Source organism: Syngnathus typhle, linkage group LG5, assembly GCF_033458585.1.
Source record: "Syngnathus typhle isolate RoL2023-S1 ecotype Sweden linkage group LG5, RoL_Styp_1.0, whole genome shotgun sequence".
NCBI classification, from domain to species: domain Eukaryota; kingdom Metazoa; phylum Chordata; class Actinopteri; order Syngnathiformes; family Syngnathidae; genus Syngnathus; species Syngnathus typhle.
In genome coordinates, this window is record NC_083742.1 from 14918214 (window position 1) to 14942218 (window position 24005).

The 24005-nt window shown below is 42.7% G+C and overlaps 1 protein-coding gene across 2 annotated transcripts; it reads left to right on the plus strand.

The window, feature by feature from the left end:
- Positions 1-453: 453 nt before the first annotated feature.
- Positions 454-23327, plus strand: msh3 (mutS homolog 3 (E. coli)). 2 transcript variants are annotated; one of them, XM_061278980.1, is made up of 24 exons: positions 454-734; positions 1193-1301; positions 2042-2286; positions 2386-2604; positions 2676-2792; positions 3053-3170; positions 3634-3773; positions 3913-4079; positions 5660-5769; positions 6183-6297; positions 6463-6547; positions 7015-7124; positions 7890-8022; positions 9019-9206; positions 9278-9446; positions 9526-9590; positions 10474-10590; positions 10775-10882; positions 11629-11743; positions 11897-12054; positions 14877-15063; positions 19724-19856; positions 19950-20118; positions 22651-23327. In XM_061278980.1, the coding sequence occupies exons 1-24, from the start codon at positions 609-611 to the stop codon at positions 22730-22732; spliced, it is 3285 nt and encodes a 1094-aa protein (XP_061134964.1). In that variant the 5' UTR covers positions 454-608; the 3' UTR covers positions 22733-23327. The 2 variants fall into 2 exon arrangements, with proteins under 2 accessions (XP_061134964.1, XP_061134965.1); XM_061278981.1 differs by having other exon boundaries at positions 1196-1301.
- Positions 23328-24005: the final 678 nt, after the last annotated feature.

Below are 24005 nucleotides of genomic sequence, written 5' to 3' on the forward strand. Positions count from 1 at the left end.
ATATATATGAATTGGGCAGCAAAAAAAAAACCTAAAGTCTCTTGCTGACTACAATTTGTGGATTTTGTACACCAGGTGTCTTCTCTCTGAAAAAAAATAAACACTTTTTGTGTCACATAAGTTATTTCCGACCTAGAAATTCATTCTTTGCCCAGAATAATTATATCAAACGTTAACGTATTTTTTTTTTTTTTTTTTTTTATCAAAAGCAAGTCGACATGTGTTGGCCATTTATGAGTCTTCCTCGTGCCTTCGTGGTGATCTCAAACAAACATCCCGTACATCTTTTCAAAATTAAGGCAATGTTACTGTGAATATATCTACTACTCAAAAGTATTTCAGATCATCTTCAGGGACGTAAAGAGAAAAAAAAACCCATTCAAATTTGGATACATTATTTAAAAACGATCAGTCAAGTGTGACGTAATGTTGAAAACCCTTAACAGGAAACGAAAATTTCGTCATCAGCGCGACTGTGAGCTCATCGCGCGCGACGCTGGGTTTTAAAAAAGAAACATTCCGGAGCATTCCTGCAACATTCTGTCACCACAACTTGTCAACACAATAAAAACTCATGGACTAAGTCAAAGTAACAAGTGGTAGTTGGGATGCCCAAAGCTCTGAAAAAGTCGTGTGTCTCTCAGGCGTCCATTAGCAAGTATTTCGGGAGTCTGAGCAGCGGAACCGGCGGCGCGGCAAAAACGCAAAGGGATTGTAATCTCCAGAAAAGCAAGGTGAGGTCACCAAGACGGAACGGAACGTACGTGGTCCTTCACTTGGGATTTACTTCATCCAGCTCCTAATACCATCGCTAGCACGCCACGTTCAGAATGAATCTTTATTTAGTCAGTGCATTAAACCGCATCATGTAACCGGAGATGATGTTTATCAAATGCATTTGTGTGCACATCGCTACAGACCCTAACCATCATGTACAGTAATCCCTCGTTTATCGCGGATAATTGGTTCCAAAATCCACCCGCGATAAGTGAAATCCGCGAAGTACAATTCGCGATCGTGCCAACACGCCAAATCGGACTTCTAAACGAACATTTCGAGCAATACGTAATAAGTTTTGACTTTGAAATGTTTTGTTAATTTGAAAAAAAAAAAATCCGCGATGTAGTGAAGCCGCGATCAACGAAACGCGAAGTAGCGAGGGATCACTGTATTTGGTTTGTCTGCTGCACAGAAGCGGGCCTCCCAGTCCCTCCACCATGATGCTGAGCTACTTTCCAAACAAGCCAGGCTTTCCCTGGAGGAGGACGACGGAGCCCTGGGCACTGAATCCGCTCAGAGAGGTGATTAGAGCGCCTCTGTAGTTGAGGCCATTTGTCCATTCATGTTTCCGCCACCTTTGTTTGGTAGAGTTGCAGTAGTGAGATCTTAAAAGGATGCAAGTCAGTGTTTATAATTGAAATAGATAACATATGGTTCATTGGCCGTAAAATATAAAAAATGAAGCCTACTGGCTTATTGAAATGATTTACCCCCCCCCCCCCCAAATATATAATAATAAATTACATTATACTTTAATGCAGTGCTTCTCAAATAGTGGGGCGCGCCCCCCTTGGGGGGCGCGGTGCTATATCTGGGGGGGCGCGTGTGACCCTGGGGAACAGGCTTTTTTTTTGGCAGTACTAGAATAAAGTGTAATTGCGCATTTACTACAGCAGAGGGCAGTGGCGCTCTCATTGTTACTTCTGTCACGTTTGCGACAGTGCAACATTTTACGACTTACAAGACAAGTTAGGATAGTCACGGTGGGGAGGGGGGGCGCGAATAGTTTTCTTCTTGCTAGGGGGGGGGCGTAACAGAAAATAATTGAGAAGCACTGCTTTAATGTGATGTCTCATACTGTATATCTAAGAATTGAATAGCCTCTGTTGCCTAATATTTTGAAATATTAAAAACTCAAAGCATCTGCTTTTACTAATGTGTTATATTTTTGCCATCATCAGTATAATTATGTTATCCAGTTCAGGAGTTTGTTATCGTGACCAGACTAATTTCAACAATGCTGTGATTATCGTCTGTTCAGAACAAAAGTTGCCATTCAGCCGAGATCCGGCAGGGTTATGCCCTTCGACCTTGGAGAAGCTGAGAGGCTTCACCTGCACGACTGTGGCACCCAGTGGCGAGAGTCGTGATATTGTGACTGGTTTCAAGAATGCCTGCAGTGAGAGTTGTGGATTTTCTGCTGATGCCAAAAGTCAACACAACATCATTGACAACCACAACGACCAGCTCACAGAAGACGCTGGAGATGAGCAGGGTGCAAAGCAGGTACCCAACAGCAGACCTCAGAAGAGAGTATGTTCATGATAGAAACATTGTATATTTGCGTGTTCAGTGACTGTGTCCATTTTTCACTGCATCTTGCAGATGTTCCGCTTCTCTCAGTTTGCCAAGGCAGCTGGCAAAGAAGGACAGAATACTGGAAGAATGCCGATCCCAATAAGCAATAGTCCCCTGTGCCGACGCTCAAAGAGCGTGTATACTCCTCTGGAGCAGCAGGTCATCCAGCTGAAAGAGCAGCACAAGGACACCTTGTTGGCTGTGGAGTGTGGGTACAAGTATAGGTTCTTTGGAGATGATGCTGAGGTGAGGAGTCACTCTTGGATTTATCCTAACAAAGCTCATAAAGGAAATTGAATGTGTGTGTGTGTTGTCAGATTGCAGCAAAGGTACTGAATATCTTCTGTCACCTGGACCATCATTTTATGACGTGCAGCATCCCCACACACCGATTGTTTGTTCACATCAGGCGGCTTGTGTCCCACGGTCACAAGGTATAAATTCAGTCTGTTGGGTTTTTTGGGGGGAAAAAGAAAAATATATATTTTGATGATTATAGCAACAAAAATCCCAAATTTGCCTTGTAAAGAAATGAGAACACGACGTAATGATCAGGTTGGGGTTTTTTTTTTTTGTACGAAGGGGTTCTGAAAGACATCTTGTGTTAAATGACCCTTTGTTCTTTTGGGGGGGGGGAAAAAAATCCCCAATGCATTTCATTTTAAAGACGGTTTTGTTGTCTTTTACTGCTCAGGTGGGTGTCGTCAAGCAGACTGAGACTTCAGCCATCAAAGCGTCAGGGGCCAATAAGAACACTCTGTTTACACGGCGACTCACGGCTCTGTACACCAAATCCACGTTGGTGGGGGAGGGTATCCTTTTTCAATCCCGAAATATTTGGTAGTGCAAGATCAATGAGTCGCTGAGGTTTGATTATTATTATTGTTCGTGTTAATGACGGTTATTTAGACAAGAAATTTTTGGTATTGTGATGAACTTAGTCTTCTTTCTTGAAATTTGTGACAATATTTTTTTTCATTCCTTTTTCGCATTTAATAATGGGTGAACTGATTTATTGGAACTAATCAAATTGGTCAAATAGAATTTGTACCGTTTAGTTTTCCATTTAAATGAATGGGTAATTAAGTATAACAGAGATTCCGTAATACAATGACAGTAGCATTGGAATAAAACATTGACATATGTGATGTGTGTTGGTCATAAAAACAACCTGGCTTTTGTTCTTTCAAATACAACTGTGGCCATTAAGCACAGAAAGTGTGTGTTTGTAGCACTGCATTTCTCTAGCATTATTGTCCTCAACAGTCCACTGAGACATCTACCCGGTGTGCAGTCCAGACGACGTGAACGAGGGCGGGAGCCACGATGTCTTGTCGGAGCCTGCTGACAGCGTCCTGCTGTGTGTCAGTGAGAGCTGGGACAAGTTGAAGAAGCAGCTCACTGTGGGCCTGGTGGTACGTTGACTGGAACCCTTTCTAATCTCATCTCTGCAGGCATCACTTTGTCTTGCTTGGTTGTTCTTTGGCTCTTCAGATAATGCTATGTCTTATTTATGTGTTTGATAATGGAGTAGCGTGTCATTTGTGGGTGCAGGCAGTTCAGCCCGGCACAGGAGAGGTCCAGCTCGATTGTTTCCCTGACAGTCAGTCTCGCTCCGAATTGGAGAGCCGTATCTTGATGCTAAACCCTGTGGAAATCCTGGTGCCCTCTGACCTCTCAGCGGAGACCCAGAAACTATTGCAGAGCATTACCAATGCCAGGTATCCACCAGGGGGCGTAGTGGGCTTTTTTTTTTTAACGACACACCAATTTATTTTTCATGAGGCTTACTATGTTCTGCAAATTCTTGTCTTCCTAAGGGTCGCAGTTGAGTTGGAGTCTATTCCATCTGATTTTGCGATGGTGGCTAGACAGAAATAATCAGTTTCAGACATTTTAGAGTCTTGAGTTAACCCACCATGCAAGTTTTTTGAATATGGGTAAACTACTAACCCAAACACATTCATCCCATTCTATCATGTGAAAGATTCATATTAAAGTGCGCATACATGTGCTGCCTTTAGCGTTGTGCTAAAGCTAAAAGATAAGCCCTGACTCCCTCTCGGGGCTTTCTCTCATTGCATTACGCACAAATGAAAATGAAAGGACAGAATGAAAGGGAGTCAAGTGAATTCGATTAGATGAAGTTGATTGGATAAGTAGAAGGCCGCCAGCCGCTTTCTGCTTCTGTCCTCTCCTACCTGGTGCATGTGTCATTCTTCACGCTCATTTGTGTTTTGCTTTGTGCCTTTGGGGTGGTCATTCAAAATTGTGAATGAATTGGATCTTTCAATCGAGTCGAGTAACCGTTGGAAATTAAATCTCCGTTAGTATATCGATTGATTAAAAATCAGCTCAACCTGGGTTCCCCGTTCATCGACTTTCCCGACCAAGCGAGCACTTTGACCTCCCCCGGGGGCTTTGTGGTGGCAGCGGGCCCCCTGGCAACCAGGCGTGCGTGTCCGCAGAGAGTCAGGTAATGAGCCCTCGGGTGATTGGTTGGTAGCTGGGTGCAAGATGAGCAGCTTCACTCGACACGAGTCAGGTTTGTGAGGGGAATTTGAGCAAGTGAAGAATCTCACTGGGTCAGGCTTTTCCAAACTGTTCTCTTTTAATTTTGAGTTGCCATTAAGCCATTGTAGATTTTCATGGATCGTTAAGACGATATTGTATTTGCGGCGCAGTCACCCCGTTGTAGTTTTTGAATGGGTTAAATAATATGATATGAAATATACGGAAAACATTGGAGCATTTCCAAGCCGACCTTTCAAATGAGGGTGGGGGGGAAAAAGGCAAGTTTATTTTCTATGAACCTCCAACTCAGATAGACACACACGGATAGATAAACAGATAGACAATATAGCTTGATATTAATAAATAACAAATAGATCAATAATAATAAGTAATAAAAAAAAAAAACGTTGAAACCATTTCATCATTTGATTTGAAACGACGACCTAAACGATTTATGGCGCTTACTGGAACAAGAACATTGTTGCTCCCAGTGTGACCAGCAGCGAACTTGATGAACCATAGCTTGTGTGTGTGTGTCTGTGTGCGCTTGTGTGTATTAGAAAACAAAAACCACATTCATGGCCACATGTTTGCCTCGGTTGCCTTGGCAACAGCAGATCGGACACAGTTGGCAAGTCCTTGAAAGCAGCATTGCAGCATGAATGAATGAGTGTCGGAGCAGCGGATATGCCGCTTACGTGTGCGAGTGTTAGAGAAGACGGCCCGAAGAGTGTTTTTGTTTTTTCCTTTTATTCGGTGGGAAAATGACACTTTTTATTCCTCGCAGTGCTCAGGCTGACGACAAGGTGCGAGTTGAGAAGAGAGACAGCGCCCACTTTGAGTTTGCCTCCGCAATGAACACAGTCACTGAATTTTACTGCCACAACCAAGTTGAAGGTGTGTGTATGTGTTTCATCATGATCACATCTTTTGATTGTTTTATTGAGAAAGCAAAACCTTAAAAGCCAGCAGAAATTCCATCAAGGACGACGTCGTGAGGCAGGAAGAAGTACAAATGTTTTGGACTGAGATGAGAAGATCACTCCTCGATGTTTCCCCATTTGCTGGAGAAATTCACTATAGTAGAAGACCTGTGTCACCAAAGAACCTATTTAGAATAATCCTTATCACTGCAAATTTCCACTTTATGCTTCATATTTCAAGTGGGATTAAATCATTCACAAATATCAACACATCCCCAATGCGCATAGTGCATTTTTGGAATGACTTATAAAAACGCAAAAAATGCAAAAATAAAAGTTTAAAATTGAACTTTATTATTATTTTTTAAATGCATTTGTGTTGTCCAGGCTGTCACGCTCTATCTCGTGTGGCATCATTGGAGAGTCCGGTGATCTGCTGTCTGGGTCCTCTAATCCAGTACCTTCAAGAATTCAACTTGGAGAGAGTGCTTAGAAGTCAAAGGTATACAGCAGACCCCCTCGTATGTCGAAATTCCGACTAGCTTTCTTCCGTTTTTGCTGTCCATTGGTCTTCAGCTAAGGACTCTCTGCATGAAGCCATCCTTAGAAAGCGGGCAACATTGTGCTTTTGTTATATAGTGGGGTGACGTTTTGTACTTCCATGCAGCTCCTTCCAACATTTAAGTGGTGAGTCCCAGGGAATGATCGTCAGTGCCGCCACCATCAGGAACCTGGAAATCCTTACCAATCAGGTGATTTCTTTTTCTTTCCTTTGTTTGTATAGTAGTTCAAGTACATTAAAGACCCAATAAGTGACGCAAGTTATTAATAGGTGCGTGTTTTTGTTTTTATTTTGGTGTACATGACTGTATATGAACAATTTCGTGGAACTTGACCTCGTTTTAGATTTTGAATATAGGCATTTATTCATTCTTTTTTCTTTTTTATAGTAGTACAACAAAATTTGCTTCCTCTCCTCATTGCGCTGTGGATGCTAATGATTTAGCGACTGACTTAAACTGCTTCTCAGTTCCCGGCAAATTGCTCGGTGACAAGTTAGGCTTGCGTGGGCGACGGCTCAAAGGTTCAGCACGAAGCCTGTGGGGCACGCAGAATGTCAGACATCACGTAGATAATTTTGATCTTAGTTCCAATCCTTTTTCGACAATTACTATTCATTGTGTGTCACATTACAGTTGTCTTGTGTGCTCCAAAACAGACAGATGGTGGTGTGAGGGGCAGTCTTCTGTGGGTGCTGGACCACACACGCACTCCATTTGGGAGGAGGCTAATGAGGAAGTGGGTGATTCGTCCGCTCACAGAATCACGGTAAGCACACGGCTTGTCGCACCTGCCAAAGGAACAGCTGGTACTATAACCTGACTCGAAACCAAAAGCCATTTTAGCCACTTTAAAGTCGTGTTATGAAACAACAGTCGTGACAGGAGGGGTAGAAAAAAAAAAAAAAAAGCAATCTCAAACGTGGATGTGAAGACCACTAGTTTATTGTGCCACTGTTTTTTTTTTTGCTGTTGTTTTTTTACTTTTCAAAAGAAGAATAGAATTGAAAAGAAATTAATTCAAGCCCTAGTCGCAAATAACCACGGCTCCATTTTGGCTCAGAAATAGATTTACATTTATTCCAACACTAGATTGTTACCCATTGGCAATAGTAGATACACTAAATAAATAGGCAGGTAGAAATAAAACTCTTTGCCTCAAACAACCTCTCACGAATACTGGGTTGTCATTTTCCCAATTCATTCATTCATATGTTTGTGTGTGCGCGTGTGCGGAAGGATTAACGATGGGATAAACATTACTCTTATTCTATGCACACAGCGCCACAGAATAATTTCAACATCAATAAATCCCAGATGACATTCTTTAATTCCATAACAATGCATGAAAGCCACCAACACATGTCATGATTATTTGTGATGTTGCTTCAATGACTTTGAATTTCCATTTTTCTTGTAACATGCCACTGTTGGAATTGTAAGAAATCGTTGACGGATCTGAATGTGACACATTGCATCAACGGAACGACTCTTACTAATATGTCCCCTATACGTATTTTGTTTGGACCTCAAGGTCCATTTGGGAGCGTCAGAATGCAGTGCAAGAGATCCTCGAGTCTGATTCGCTCACATTAAACACCACAAGATCCCTCTTGAATCATTTGCCAGATCTGGAAAGAGGAATGTGCAGCATATTCAACCAAAAGGTAACCAATAATATAGAAGTGACCATTTTTTTCGTCCTCCTTTTATTTCTCCACATTTGGAAATGTTCGCACAGTTGACATTGAAATACCTGAAGAGAAACAGAACGTCTCACACCATTTCATGTCCCGCCCGACTCATTTTTTCAAATGTCAGAGGGTCTCCACCATCATTTGCGTGTTGAACTCTTCATATAGACAAAAACAACATAAATGTCACTTAACAAACACACACACACACACAGACATGGACTCACAAACATCTACCCTAATTGTAATGTGGGCCCTCTGTAGATAAATTGTGTAATGGCTTGTACCCCTGGCTCTGCTCATGAGGGTCTACCAATGCTTTACATGTTCCAAGAAGAACCAATCCAGGGGGTTGCTGATATGAGGGAACCTATAAAGCGCCACTGTGTGATTAATACCAGAAAGCTTTGTCCCACTTTGACTCTCATTAACCCTTTATGACGCACAAGTCCACTGCAATTCCACTAATGGGAATCATAAAGTGCAATAGCCTCGCTTCCCAAGAGGCATGCCCGTGCTGTGCATTGATAAATCAATACTTTGGATCTAAACTGATCACAGGTTTGGTCTTTAGAGCTACAGCACAAATTGCAATGTAATGATTACATTTCGTGTTGTTGCAATATTATTTTACTGGCTTGGTCATATGTCGATTGAGCTTTTTTTTGTCAGCGTTGTGTCTGTTGTTAAAAAAAAAAAAAATAGACATTAGAAGCACAATCTCTTTTTAACGTAGCATTGGTGCCAGATTAGGGACATTCACTTGGACTACAAAGACACACTTTGCTTTCTTGCTCCTTGGCTTCAAAATCACCTCATGATTCATGTGTTGACGTTTCCGAGCGTAGATCCGATTTAGTGTGCTAATCTTGTGGTCGTTCAGCATAATAGTCGGTGAAAAGTCATTGTGAAGAAATGAAAGTGTGTCAAATGACATTCAACATTTATGATTTCATAAATGTGTTTTAGGCATCCACGCAGGAGTTCTACATCATCAGCAGCAGCCTTTGTCGACTGGCGCTGGAACTGCAAGCCCTGCTGCCGGCTATCAAAGCGCAGATCCGCTCTGAGCTCATTCGAGGACTCCTTGTGGACATCCCGGAGCTGCTGGCCCCGGCCCACGGCTTCCTCGGTGTGCTTAACGAGAAGGCAGCCAGGTTAGTCTTTTAAGGTGAAAGAAGAAGTTGAGGAGAGGATCGCGTGAATTTGTCATTGTAACATGCCGCAGGTGCGGGAATAAGACAGAGATCTTCTGTGATCTGTCCGGCTTCCCGGTGGTGCGGGAAAGAAGAGAGCAAATCCAGGAAGTTCTACAAGAGATTCAGGACCATCGCAAACATCTTCGAATTGTCTTGAAAGCCCCCAGCCTCGACTATACCACTGTGGCAGGACAGGAGGTGCGCCTACTGAAGCTGCCTGAGCGGCAAGGCAAGTCAAAAACAATGACGTGCCTTCGTCTGTTTCCTCCTCTGACAGTTTCTGATCGAGGTGAAGAACTCGCAGTCGTCCATTGTTCCTCGTGACTGGAATAAAGTCAGCAGGTGAGCTGCAACGCAGGCATAGAAAAAGAGTGAGCGGCTTTGTTTTCTAATGAAGAGCGGGAAAACGACCTTCTCAGAATATAAAATGCAGTTGTTTTTTTTTATGCCAAGCTAGAAGAAAGAAGGTGGGTGTAATAATTAACAATTATTCATGCTATGCATGATGGAAATGCACCTCCAATGCGCTTGGAAAGCCAACCCCAAAATAAATCTCATCACCAAATAGAGTAAAATGCTTTTGCATGCTTTTATTTGGAAGTTTCTGACAGTGTGTGGCTACTTGACTTGACTCTTCTTGCTGACTGTAGTTGGAGCTGGTTTATATTGCTGTCACAAAGTGTTGCAAATGTCATCCTGAAATCATCTTTAAATGTTTTAAGTTAAAAAAATAAATAAAAATACCCTCTAATTACGTGGACTTTGTATAATATGTTAGCGTCTAGTGGCTAGCAATTAGCAGCTACTTTTTAAAAAGCGGTTTAACAGGTGGAAAGGAGTTCCTATTGAGGCAGATTTCAAAATAGCCCTAAACGTCTCCAATTATTTTTTTTTAGTAATGTTTCAAGGGAAACAAAGATAGATAAATACTTTGATATTTTAATTGATCTTTTTCAGCTTGTTTTTTTATTTACTTATTGCAAAATGAAGACGTCTCAACTGCCTTTACTCACTCTTTTAAAGACTTTTCATTCTTACAAGAGTCCAAATTTGCAAGAATGTAACGTGCATTGCAATTCTGGCTTTGTTTACGAACAAAACCGTAACTATTCAGCAATACATCACTGTCATGCGGAATACTCGTTCGTACATGTCTCCCAAATCACTTCTTTTCAGGAAATGCCAAAACAAACTTCATTTAACATCATTTTCCTTTCCTGCGCAGCACCAAAGCAGTCGGCAGGTATCACTCTCCCTTTGTGGTGGAGCGTCTCAAGAAGCTGCTACAGCTCCGTGAGCAGCTGCTGCTGGACTGCCAGAGGGAGTGGACCGCTTTTATGGAGTACGACACACACACACACACACCGGCTCATAGACTGCTCATGATAAACACAGCTTGGAGTGTCAAAGGTGTCGCCCGTCACATTCATGTTCTGTACAAGTGCACCAGCGGTGTCATCTGCTGAGAATGCAATTATGCATTTCTGGTCATTTACGCTTGCAAATGTCTCCTTGCTCTCTTCCAGTCAGTTTGGGGAGCACTATCACACCATGAAAAGGGCTATTCGTCACCTAGCAACCATGGACTGTCTCTTCTCATTGGCTGAGGTAGCCAAACATGGGGACCATTGCAGGTGATGGCTGTCCTCATGTCATTTTATTTTGTCTTGCTCGTATGTATATGAGTGTGTGTTTGAATTGTTTGAATATGTATTAGTGGACAGGATGAGGATCCAAGTTTTCTGTGTCGTGTCCTATAATCTCGGGCAGGCGGTGCGTGGGTGTGTGCATTGGACTCAGCAGTGTGCTCAACCAGAATGCCAACATTTCTCACAAGCACGCATAAGCACACCGACAACCAGGACAGTATATCCGAAAACTACCCAATTAATGAGTCGTCAAAAGAAAAATTGGTCGTTGCTGCACTCCCAATTCACTCTTGAGACCACATTGGAAAAAAAAAAAGCAAAGATTCAAATGTAATGTATTGCAAAAAAATATTACTCTGAAAAAAAGGCATTTTGGAGAGAATAGTTGTGATGTAACTACAAAAAAATATAGATTTGAAGTTGCAGTATTAACCCTCATTATTATCTCTCCACTGGTATCATTCCATCAGTATATAAAATTGCATCTTTCACCTCTAAAAAAAAAAAATGGTTCAAACTCACTCCACACTTTATGGCTTCATTTATATCGAATGCTTCCCCAGTTATTCCAGGTGTGTCCCATGGCTCCATCCTGGGGCCCCTGCTCATCATCATCTACTTCCTCTCTCTTAGCTTGATTTTCCATACGATTCATTCTTCTCTTCCTTTGTTTCCTGAAGACCAAACATGTCATTTCTTTGTCTGCAGCTTTTTCTTTTCTCCTGTTGCAGGCCAGAAGTGTCCGACAGTAAGCGTCAGATTATGATCAAAAATGGCAGACACCCTGCCATAGACCTACTCATGGGAGACCACAGCCAGTATGTTCCCAATCATGTACAACTTCAGGTACGACACGCTTGTGTGCATTAACAGCACAAGCACACTTTGAGTGGGTTTCTGTTGTAACAAGTCAAAGCTTCAAGTCCACCCACCTCCTCAGCATCCAAATATCTTTTTACTGTAAATCGCTCCCAAGCCCTCACCTCTATCTCACTGCAGGCTGATGGAAAAAGAGCAATGATCATCACTGGCCCTAACATGGGGGGGAAGAGCTCCTATATCCGCCAGGTGGCCCTGATCTGTATTATGGCCCAAATGGGCTCCTACGTACCAAGTTCTGAGGCCCATTTGACCATTTTGGATGGCATTTACACGAGGTAAGAGCAAGTCTAGTGGGAAATATTTAACACCTGTGGACAAATAGACTGACCTCTAATCAGAGTGTTGAATAAAATTGCATATCCTGATTCACACCTATTGGACCAGATGTTCTTGAGTGGTCCTGCACACACACAAAAACACATTTGTGTTGAAAAATTAGTGGCGGTAATAAAAACGTTAGGTTCGATTCCACTTGATTGCCCTTGTAAGCGATGAGCGTTCATGTCAGCGACATCGCAAATGACAGTATTTCTTCTGTATTGATGGACAGTTGCCATGACAACACGGGAGGTCTGTTATTTCTTATTAGAGTAATTGCATGTGACAAGTCTGTCTGGCAACCTCGAGGGAAAAAAAAAAAAGTAAAGAAAGAATAAAAAACAAAAGATAATCCGTCACCAAGTACCATCGTGTGGAGTGTATTTTTAGGCATGATGGTAGAGACTAATCCGCGGTAATCTCGCTGTGTCTTTCGCCACAAAGCGGATGAAGCATGGTCCCGTGTTGTGCCGGGAGCTGGCGGACGATACAATACGTCTTTATTGGTTGGAGAGCTTTTTCTCGGTGCACTTTCCACTCCTCACTGTACTACTTTCCCTCCGTATTTGTGGCCACGTTGCACTCTGTGATTAGACGTAATGGCTTGCAGATGTATGTAATGGTCTTTTTTTGTGGCTTTAAGCATGTTCTAATAAATTAACCCAGTGGGAGCTAAAACCCGGTCAGCACACCCCGGGCGATTGCGTGTGATCGTATCCATGAGAGATACACTTTTGGGTTGTTTTAGGCTTTATTTTTGAGGAATGAAGTTATTGTGTGTGCTCCTTAGGCCAGTGAGGGCACTTTAAGGTTATCAGGGCGAAATGCCGTTTAGTGACAGAACGCAATAAAAACCTGCTGTTGGGAATTGACACGATGGATGGATGGACGGACGGACAATCAGCTTGGCTCCATGGAGAACGAATTAGTTGTCTTGAAGTTTTCATATTTAAGGCGTTAAAAGCAGTTATTGTGCACTTGAAGTCATGGCTGTGTTTGAGTGGGCTGGGGTTGTTCAGCCAAGGGATTTCATTGGATTGAAGGTTAATCTTTCCTGTCCACTAGAAAAATGCATCTAAGAGCTAATTAGTGTCCCCTGAGAGAAGAGCGCTGTCCTGTCTTCACCTCCCAATAGCTTTTATCAACCTATCAGTTTCTAATTGGGACAGAGGAAAGTTTATATGGATAATAAACACCCACCCAAATCCCTCCGCTGCATCTATTATGTGTAATATTGTCGTTTCATTGGGTGAGTTTTCTGCTCTAATAAGTGAACGAGAGACGGATGTGGTGGGAAGAGACGATAGAAGTGGATTGGAATGAGAAGACTTTGGCGGGGGTAATGAAATGCTACGTGGGTGTCTAATGGGCTACCCCGTCTGAGATGATCCCCGTGATTGATTATCAATGAGCTTTTCAAAGCGGCACAGCAGCTTGAAAAATTTTGTTTTCCCCAGCGCACTCTTATTTTTCCCGTACAGAAATAAGTTGCTCTGCATGAATCCAGTAGGATGCTTGCAGCTGTTTTGTGTGCAGTCTGGTCTGCATTAAGTTCTGAAGGTTACAAAGCGCAGCCCTGCATCTGTCCACGGTTGTCATGGAAACAGAGAAAGCGGCTTTTGAACAGGTCCCGTCGCCAACCAGCGGCGATGGCGTGTATGTGACATCGTCATCGGTTTGTCTCGTGGCGATCTGTTGCGCAGTGTTGCATCCTGGCCTTGGAATAGTTTACAGACCGCCTGTTCCTCTTTGTAGGCGGCACACATGTCCGCTCGGGCCTTTTCACAGCATGTTCGCTTCTAAAATCAGCCGCGGCGCAGGAAACGGAGTCGAGTCGAAAGAGCTGAAAAAATTGGTGTGAAGCTTCGTAACGCCGTGTAACACGCTGATCACTCGCAGCCGTGAATGCGCTTTGAAATAGTGGCTTGAACGTCAATGGCGGATGTTTGTTAATTGTTTGAATTAAGAAATGATTTGCAATAATGAATTGCATAATTACGACTGAAATAGAAACAAGAAATCACGACAATGGAAAGTTTATTCATCAATATGGAGATCAGTGGAGTGCGTTTTCACAATCTGTGTTTTTGGCGGGAAGGAGGAGCTCCAGCTGGATGCTGTCAGCGCGCGCCCTCTCGCCTGTAGACAGACGCGTGTGCGGGAACGCCTCGCAACCATTGTGCCCGGTCTTCCTACCACACACGCGCAAACTATAGATGGGCCATCATTTCAGTCGAGTCTCAGGCATGCACGGACACACTGTTGTAAATGAGCTCTTGTAATGCAGCTGCATGCCTGCCACGCCCCTCTTCTATATAACGTGTGGCGTAACCATGGCGACATGGTTGCACAGTTCTTTGCAAGGTATGATGCTCAAGGACAATGAAGGCAGGTGCAAAGACACACTTGAAGGTGATACTTTGGAATTCAGGAATATCTCATGAATTACTCAAACTATACTCCTCGTTGGTTCTTTGAGGGCATCCTTTGAAAAAACCTTCTGCCATCTTGTGGATGAATGTTTAAATGTTCTGGATGTATGTTCTGGATGGATGTTCTGGATGGATGGGTGGATGTTCTGGATGGATGGATGGATGGATGGATGTTCCGGATGGATGTTCTGGATGGATGGATGGATGGATGTGGATTGATGTGGATGGATGTTCTAGATGGATGGATGGATGGATGTTCTGTATGTATGGATGTTCTGGATGGATGTTCTGGATGGACGGATGGACGGACGGACTTTGATTTCCTCTTCCTTGTATCTGATGATCAGAATGGGAGCCTCGGACAACATCTACAAAGGGCGCAGTACCTTCATGGAAGAGTTAACCGAAGCTTCCGAGATTATTTCCCACGCGACCGAGCGTTCCCTGGTCATCTTGGATGAACTGGGCCGGGGCACCAGCACACATGACGGCATCGCCATCGCCTACGCTACCCTTGAGTACTTCATCAGAGATGTAAGTGCGTGTTTTCCTACGCGGCAAGTCAGACAACGAGACCTCGTTTCTGTTTCTTCTGCTTAAACAGTGCTTTGTCTTTTTACAACAAGGATTGCGATGTGAAAGCCAAGTTCAACGAACCTTTAAGTTAATGCATATTTGTGTACTCCTCTGACCGCACTGGCTTATGTGCCCCGCTGGCTCGTGATTTTTTGTTTTGAAGGGAAAAGAGAGACGAGGCAACAGGGATGCCTCGTCAGTGCGGTAACCCTTCAAAATGGGGAGAAATAATGGTGAGGCTTGATCTATAATGTTATTAACCCTGTTGCAGTGGAAAAGGAGGCAAAAATGGTCCACTGGCGCCTAATTTGTTGGCGCGCTGCAATGGGCCTCGTTTTCATTGGTTTAAAAAAAAAAAAAAAAAAAAAGCACATATCAGAATGAATGTTATGCGGCTCACCTTTGTGGTCATAAAATACGTCTTCACTGTGCGCGCTCATATCAGCTGTTATTATAATGATTTATACCCATACTGTATGTAACTATTAGTTGAAAAGGAAAAGCTACACAGTGTTGTAAAAATTGTGTTTGGTGGGATTGTTTTTCCGCACTCAACCTATGAAAGGTCTTCCATCCACAAAGTTGGAAGCGTCCAGTGTCCACAAGGTGTGAACAAATAAGACTCATGGAGAAACGAGTTGGGTAACCCATCTTCTGAATCATTATGTAATTGATAAGCACATTGGTACATGAATGGTGGTGGCAGCATCATGCTTTGAGGCTGCGTCAAGGCAGAGGGAAATATCAATAGTTCTAAATCACAGTGTAGAAACCAAGGCCTCAACCTCAAAGCAGGAGAACTTTATGTGGCACTTTAAATAGTAACAGTTGACATTTGAATGTGATCGGTTCATTTATATGAGGGTGTGCACACTTGTGCAAACACGTAGTTGCAGTGTTTTATTTATTTCTATCAGTGTTTTTTATTATTATTTATTATTTGTATTTATTTATTATTTTACTATATGTACATCAAATGAATGAGTAGCGACGCGTCAATAATCGTGCTTAACATCGAATAAGCACTCCTTGGGGATCGATTGTTCTTTTGAGGATATAAAAAGAGTCTCGTCTCATTACAAGACTTTGATTCTGTGGGAACAAAACAGCAGCAAATCATGTCGTGGACGACTTTTTTTGTGCCTGATGCAATAGTCGTGAGTAGACTTGGAACAAGTCTGAAAAACCTACTACAAAAGCGCAAAGCCACTGTGCAGTCGTTCAGCGTAGTTCACGAGCCCTCAGTTCAGCAAGCGTTGGAACTAACTATGGGTGGATAATTGTTGTTGTTTTTTCTTGGGCTTTTGTGGCTCGCTCTTCTGGGACACGCTGACAGAAGAAGGAGAATTCAGGTGCATCTCGATAAATTGGAATGCAGTCGCGCCTTGAGATACTTTCGAGTTTTGGGGATGTAGCGGTCGTTCCGATTTTTTTCTATGACATTGGGGAAAAAACATAAAACACCTTTAAAAATGGACGTTCCATGAAATTATGCTTTACTTGCTTAAATAAAATACAGTTACTAAAAATGTTGGGCTTATACAGATTATTGACATTTCTGTTTATTTCAATGGGGAAGGACGATTTGAGATACAACTGTTTTGTGCGTACGGATGTGCTTAGCGAATGAATGAAACTCATCTCAAAGCAGCACCATATTTCAAAATTTACATTCAAACCTTGAAGAAGAATTTGAATAAACCAGAGGTCGCCCTGCGTTCTGAAATGAATTGTGTTCCCACTCGACACCCTTGAAGGATAAACGTTCTCATTTTTTTTTGGACCAATCTTGTGGTTTATGTAATTTTGCGCAAACCATAAAGCAAGATAGAACTAATGCAGGCTCTTTAACCACCTGTTGTATAACAACATTGATTTGTTTGAGAGTCCTGGCTATAAAAGGAAAAACAAGCAAAAAGGAGTTTGGCTTTTCAGTGACATCCCTTCTTGGTACAAGAAGACCCACACTATCTTTCATGCGCTCTTGCTCCCACTCCTCCTCCTCCGTCATGTCCTCTTCCTCCTCACCAGACATGCCTCCCCGTGTCAAATTCAGACTTTTCCTTTTTTGACTTGGTTGTTATAGAAACGCACCTTTCCCTGCCCCCAGCATTCACTCGGAAGGTAGTTAAGAATGGAGATGGCTTTCATAACACCGCTCATGGATGAGACAGCCTTGATGCTGAAAAGAGAAAAAGCAGAAACCTCACGGCAAGCTACAAGTTGCTGCGTCTTGCGTCGTCGTGTGTCACAGCCGGCGTACTCAAAGGATTGTCGTTGATGTTTCCTCCGTGCTAAAACGCTTCACAGCGGACTCAGACGTGACTCTCGATCAGACTCGCTGGTGTTTTCACACGAGCAGCAGGTCCCGCTATTAGCGTCACACCACGCTCGGTGCTACACACATTGCTCTCTTGGTTTTTCACGGGCCGATCCGGTCACACCTCACATGAAACAGCGGGCGCGGCTTTTTTCTAAATTCAACTCACAGCATCACTCTTTGCTGTATTCAGCAGTGAATTGATGTTACCCGATATTACCTTCAAGGAATTCAATATGAATGTTGAGAACTACATTCATTGAAAAAGTTTTAAATTATGAACAAATACAACAAATGTTAAAGACCTTTTGATCATGTAAATGCTTCTTGGACCGAGCGGGCCTTATGTGGCCCCCAGGCCATACTTTGCCCACCCGTACATTGTATTTGTAGTTGACAAACTTCATTATTTTGGATTAATGCCGCATCACGGTGATGTGTAGCTGTAGACTGCTGCAAACTGCATTTAATGACAATGAAAAAAAAAATGGACACATCGAATTCAAACCTCTCTGACAGTATCAATGTAAAGACACAATTATTGATACATCCCGTCTGTCGGCCCTGTCGTGCTAATATTTTAATAAAGTCACGTGGCGTCAGTTCACTGTGCATAATTCCTCGATTGACTCCCACCCACCAGTTTATGATGAAGCCTCAAACTGACGGCTCTTCCTGCGGGGTACTGCAAAAACAACCATAAAAAAAAACAAAAAAAAACAAAGGTCATTGCTACTCACCTTATTGTTGAACCCAAAGAAGATAACGGCGTTGCGGGTCAGCGACATCCTCACATACGCTAAATCGTATCCACTTTGTAGCTCACAAACCGCCATCAGCGGGCGCTCGTTAGTTGTGCGATGCCGATACTGACAAAGCAGAAAGAAAGTGTCACAGTGTTTAATTGGGTAGAAAAGTTTACCGGCGGTTCCCTGTTGACACCTTGAGGCTTTTGCTCAGGATCAGACTTGAAGCAATATGAAGAATTACGAGAGTGACGTACTAGACTGGAGCTGTCAGAAGGAATAATGTGATCTCATGAACTTTCTATCAACTAATCGACTTCACCAATCGTTCCAACTCTTAATTTCATCAGCATCTCCCACTGAGGAGGCTGTCAGCGCACCCCGGGGTGGTCCGCCAACCAGCGGCCATTAGCGTCCAATCAGACCATTATTCAGATGCCAACGAGTCGCCACCACGCTTCGTTTGTTTGTTCTTTTCAATGTAGGTGGACAGGAGTGATTTCAAGTGTGTGTGTGTGCGGTACCGTGGGCGCAGGTCCGTCCGTGTGCCTTTCCTGGAAGAGTGTGGGCGTCGCCCTGCTCATCTTGTTCAGTATTTCTAGTGACGTGACCTTTGTCACACCGAGCGAGGTAGCATGCTCGCTCGGCCCGGGGTCTGTGGTTCTTCACAGTACAACTGGTTTCCATCCTCAGAATTCCTTCTTATTAACGATGGCTGAATTAAAAGGGGGGGGGCTCTAATCCAAATTTAATTTAAATCATGAATGTAATGCTGTCCAATCCATCAACAACATCCATACTGTCATAATTACGAGTGACAAAATAATAATAAAATAATAACAATTGGTGCATTCATCCCCAAAGAATGTTTTGATATGAATTCACAGTCTTTGTTCTTCAGCATGACAGACCGTTACATAATTGTTACCACACCTACCATTTGTTGTGTGTATTCCGTTTTCTAAATCCCTATTTTTCCCCTCCTACACATCTCTCTTGCACTCGAGTAAAGACTTGATAATCATCAACGCGCGTCCACGTAAATAAATACATAAATAAATAAATGGATGGATAGATAAATAAATCAATAAAATCAATCAATGTCATAGTTCATCTGGATATTTTGAACAACTTAATTTGCCTTTTTCTTACTACCAATATGCTATGAAAGTGTTTTTGATGGATTTACACATGGAATTGTTGTAAAAACAAGAAATCCAACATAAACAATCAAGCATTTGCTTGAACATTTCCATGTCACGCACGACAGTCAGATTTTAAATTCGAATTTGTTGGTAGCGGCTATCGAGTAGATAGGCAGGGTTATCATGGCAAATGAATTTATTCTCGTAGATTGACTTTTTTAGGCGGACTTTTCGAACGGACTTTGCATAAGATGGAAACATGTAAGAACAATCTTGCCATGGGTTAGCCACAATTCAACATATGTATGCAGTTTTTTTTTTTTTATCCTTTGGGTTGATTTCCTCCAAAAATGAAACAGGTTGAAGAGGACAAGTTATGCTTTACGTATGTTGTTCCTCCATTGCAGGTGAGGTCTTTCACCCTCTTTGTCACCCATTACCCTCCACTATGTGAGCTAGAGCGGGTGTACCCCCGACACGTGTCCAACTACCACATGTCCTTCATCCTCAATGAACCCGATGTCGCTACCGAGACACGAGGTATGCGTAGTCCCTATACACACGGACACGTTTTAGGCATTTTAGAATTTCCAGCATTGCTTTTGACGATGATCCGACCAATGTCTTTTGCAGATGAAGACCTCTGTCCTGAATTCATCACTTTCCTCTACCAGTTAAGCGAAGGAGCGGCTGGCCGCAGTTACGGCCTCAATGTCGCCCGCTTGGCTGATATCTCGGGGTCAATACTCCAAGCCGCGGCCCTCAAGGCCCGAGAGCTAGAGGACGCCGTCGACTCCCGAAGGTGAACACACAATCAGAAACATTGTTGCTCAAAGAACGTTAATCAAAAAAGTCCAATCGCCTTCCCTTCCCCTTTTTCTGCATCTCAATCTCATTTCATTCCGTTCATGAAGAATGAGCCATTTGGTAAAAAAAGGTGGAAAGAGATCCACTTCAACCGTGCTGTAGAAACTGGATCGATGTTCTTTTTTTTTTTTTTTTTTTTCGCCTTACTTCTCGAGGCCTTTGTTAGTCGAAAAGGTCTGTGCTACTTTGGACATAATGAGGAAGAAAAATCAGAGCTTCACGAGTGGCTTGTGATCAAATGAGGCAAGGAGTGTGTGGAGTTTTGCATTTGATGAGAACACTATTATCGATTTATATGCAAAATCTTTCATATGGAATGTTTTTCGTAAAAAGCATGCAGATTCGTGGAAATTAATTATCTGTTGTCTAGTAAGCCACACGTTCACCCTGCTGTGAACCTGTATGGGAACATTGCAGATTCGAGCCCTTTAAGCTTAAAAAAAAAAAAGTCACCTCATCGGTGCTTTAATAGAACCTGACATGTGAGTCTGCGCGTCGTGAGGTTGAATTCATGCCAAGCAGCTTCGGTGCCTTCAAACGTGGGTTAACGCCCAAATGAACCTGATTTCATCGCCGTGCCGACAATTGTCAACCATAAATTGGACGCGGTATTCCTGGAATACCAGACCGAATTTGTGGAGCTTGACAAAAAACATCAATCTATTCTATTGTGATTTCTTGGAACCTTGACTTGCATTTTGCACAAAATCTGCATGAATTCTACCCTTTTAGCCACGTGATGGAAAATTGGCTTTCTAGTAGTGCTGCCTCTGTGAGTTAAAAGTCGTACCATCGTTACACACTAGAAAATGGCGTCTTCCTACCAAAGTTTGTCTGCAATAGGAGCTCTAGTGTGAAACTACTTAACTATGCTGTAGCTTTAATAAAACTGACAATTGAAACGATTGTGCTAAATCTTGATAAGTCATGTGATCTGACAGTGTACATCAGTGGTTCCCAAAGTGGGCGGTACCGCCCCCCTGGGGGCGGTGGAAAGCTCTGGGGGGGCGGTGAGGAAGAAAGGGGCGGTAGGGGGGCGGTAGGGGGGCGGCAGTCGATTTGTACACAACACGCACGCCGCTCTGGCCCAGTCAGATACGACAGCATAGCTACAAAAGCAAAAGCTCAGGTTTGTAATTTCAAGCTTGTAATGTTCAGAATTTTATCTTATAATAAAAACCGCATTCTGGCGGTCAACATCATCTTGAGTTCAAGTCAACATGAAATTGGGGACTCGCCAGAACGCGCCGTGTTGTGTTGTGTTGAGCTGGTTAGGGCAATGGTCCCCAACCACCGGGCCGCGGCCCGGTACCGGTCCGTGGGTCACTTGGTACCGGGCCGCCAAGCCGCACAGAATTTTTTTTTATCGACGATCAATTAATTCAGGTCAAGACGCTCGTCCCGGTCACGTGACATGTTTCCCCAGTCGAGCCCGCAAAGCTAATATGTGGCGACAGGCTAACTAACCAGGCTTCAGTGCAGTCACCTTGCTTCTTTCCAAGCAAAGAAACCGACTGAAAATTACTGACCGCGGGGATCTACGACTTCTTCTTAGTGAGTTCCAGCTTATGTCCCTGCACCAAGCACATCCATCCCATTAATATTACGTGTGAGACAATGAAGGTTACTGGTTGAATGTTTATTTACAGTTCTATGTTGCTGAAACCGTTAACTGCTAAAAAATTAAATTTGTTTACTAAATACTAAATTGGGTTTTATTTGTGAAATACACATTTGTTTTTAACCTTTTGTCTTTTCAAATTGCAGCAAACCAAATATCAAGAAAGAGGTGTTCTTTACATATGTGCCGAGGGGGGGGGGGGTGGGGGGGTGGGGGGAGGAGGGGGCGCTAGGAATTCACTGGGGAGCCAAAGGGGGCGCCAGCCTGCAAAAGTTTGGGAACCACTGGTGTACATCATATGTGAAGAATTGACGATTCAATCACCATGACAAAAGAAGTCTCCCGTTTAACGAGCTTGTCGTTGATTCATCGCCAATCTTATTTTTTGACATTATAACACAGACACTAAACCGGAATCGACAGTGGTACCTCGATTCAACTTACACCGCATTAGCATAAACTGGGGAGGAAAAAAATAAAATCTGAAGTCATGCCTTGGCTCAATAAAAGGTTGGGAAACAGCGTCCAAATACAGGCTGTGGAACAGACTGCCTGCGGGGAGGGGAGTTCATCGCTGCATAGGTTCTAATCCTCACCATATGAAATGTCCATTGTGCGCACGCACACACACACATGCACTCAGCCGTACTACCTCATCAGTCTAATCCTTCCTATATGAAATGTTTGTACTTTCGTCAGAGTGAGAGCACATTGAGTGCACAAGACACACATGGAGGGAGGGGAGAGGGGGGGGGGATCAAGCTGTTGGTCAGAAGTTGACAACTTGCAGCTGCCAGTGTACGTGTTTTGACAATGAGTATTGTTTGTTTTCATTTGTTTCTCTAGGAGGAAGAAGAAGTTGCTCTCGGAGCTTTGGAGCATCTCGGACAAATCCTCTTTCACTGAGTGGCTGAAGTCCAACTCCTGACAACAATGGCATGCATTCTGCACACAATCAGGATACCAAAAAAAAAACACACACACACACACAAAAGTTTGCAGGTGTGTGTTTTTATTGTAGCAAGTCGTAAGGACTGATATGGATTTTTACGTCGCTGAAGAGGATGGAGGTGCAAGCCATGATTGTGCTCTTGACGCCTAACTTGTACAGGTACAAGCTGTTACCCGAAGCCTAAAACGTACATTGGATTCTTGTCATTGACAGAGCAAATCTCAGATCCCTAAGCGCTCTGAACCTCAAATTGGTGTCATGGCTTCGCCATAATGTTAAATGCTTTGAAAAGGAACGAATAAAAGGAGAAAAATGGAATGTGTGACCAGCTAGAGTGAACCAGATCAATTGTGTTCAAAGTATATGTAACAAGCTGCACACAACAGACCAGTCATTGTGTGTCTATTCCTTGAGGTGGAATACACACTCGTGTTTTCACATCTGAAGTGATTTTGTAAATGTAAGCAATTTCTCATATGGTGTGCTCAACAGATTCAACGTAATCAAAAGACAAAATGAGCTTGATTGGGACAACGTTTTTCCAATTAAAATGGATTGAACTTTTTCTGCAGCTCTCAGCGTTCACGTGTGTAATATCTGAGGGCATTGCAATTTCTAGTTATTATTTCTTTCTTTGCTCTTTTGTTATTGCTCAACAGATTTGGTGTAATATGAGAAATGAGAAGTTGTCGGGCCGTCCGAGATGCCTGGGAATTGCTGGTCTTTGGTTTGTTATTGATGTTTTAACAGCATGGCGGCATTTCTCGACAGATTGCAAATGAAAGAACAAAATGTGCGGTGTGTTCGGGACATATTAACTTTTTTTTTTTTTTTTTTTTTTAGCCCAAAGCACGTTTTGAAAATGTTGGACTTTTTTGGGAGATCATGAACAGAACAAAAGTAATGATACAATAGCACTTTTGACAATTTAGTCTTGAATTGCATGAATTTAAAACTTGAAGGGGGTTAATGCATTAAATATAAATTAAAATAAATGTCTCCTAGAAATATACCTAAATAAATTTTCTTTTCTTTTTTCTCTTCCTTAAAAATTGATATGTATTCTATTATTGTATGTTGTATTTGTATTGCTATGCAAAATAACTTGTGCTAAAAAGTAAAATACAACTGAACTCTATTTAGGCAACGATACTTTCGCATACCACTAGAGGGAGCCTACATACCTTGTCGTCTTTTCGTGAAAGGTATGTGTACAGTGTAAATAATTTTGCCACCTCAGGTACATCTA

Bases quoted from the DNA above. Each gene is read 5' to 3' on its own strand.
- msh3 (XM_061278980.1), top strand. From the start codon at position 609: ATGCCCAAAGCTCTGAAAAAGTCGTGTGTCTCTCAGGCGTCCATTAGC. The intron at 10,883-11,628 runs GTGATGGCTGTC...CTCCTGTTGCAG, and splicing joins AAACATGGGGACCATTGCAG to GCCAGAAGTGTCCGACAGTA. The intron at 20,119-22,650 runs GTGAACACACAA...TTGTTTCTCTAG, and splicing joins GACGCCGTCGACTCCCGAAG to GAGGAAGAAGAAGTTGCTCT.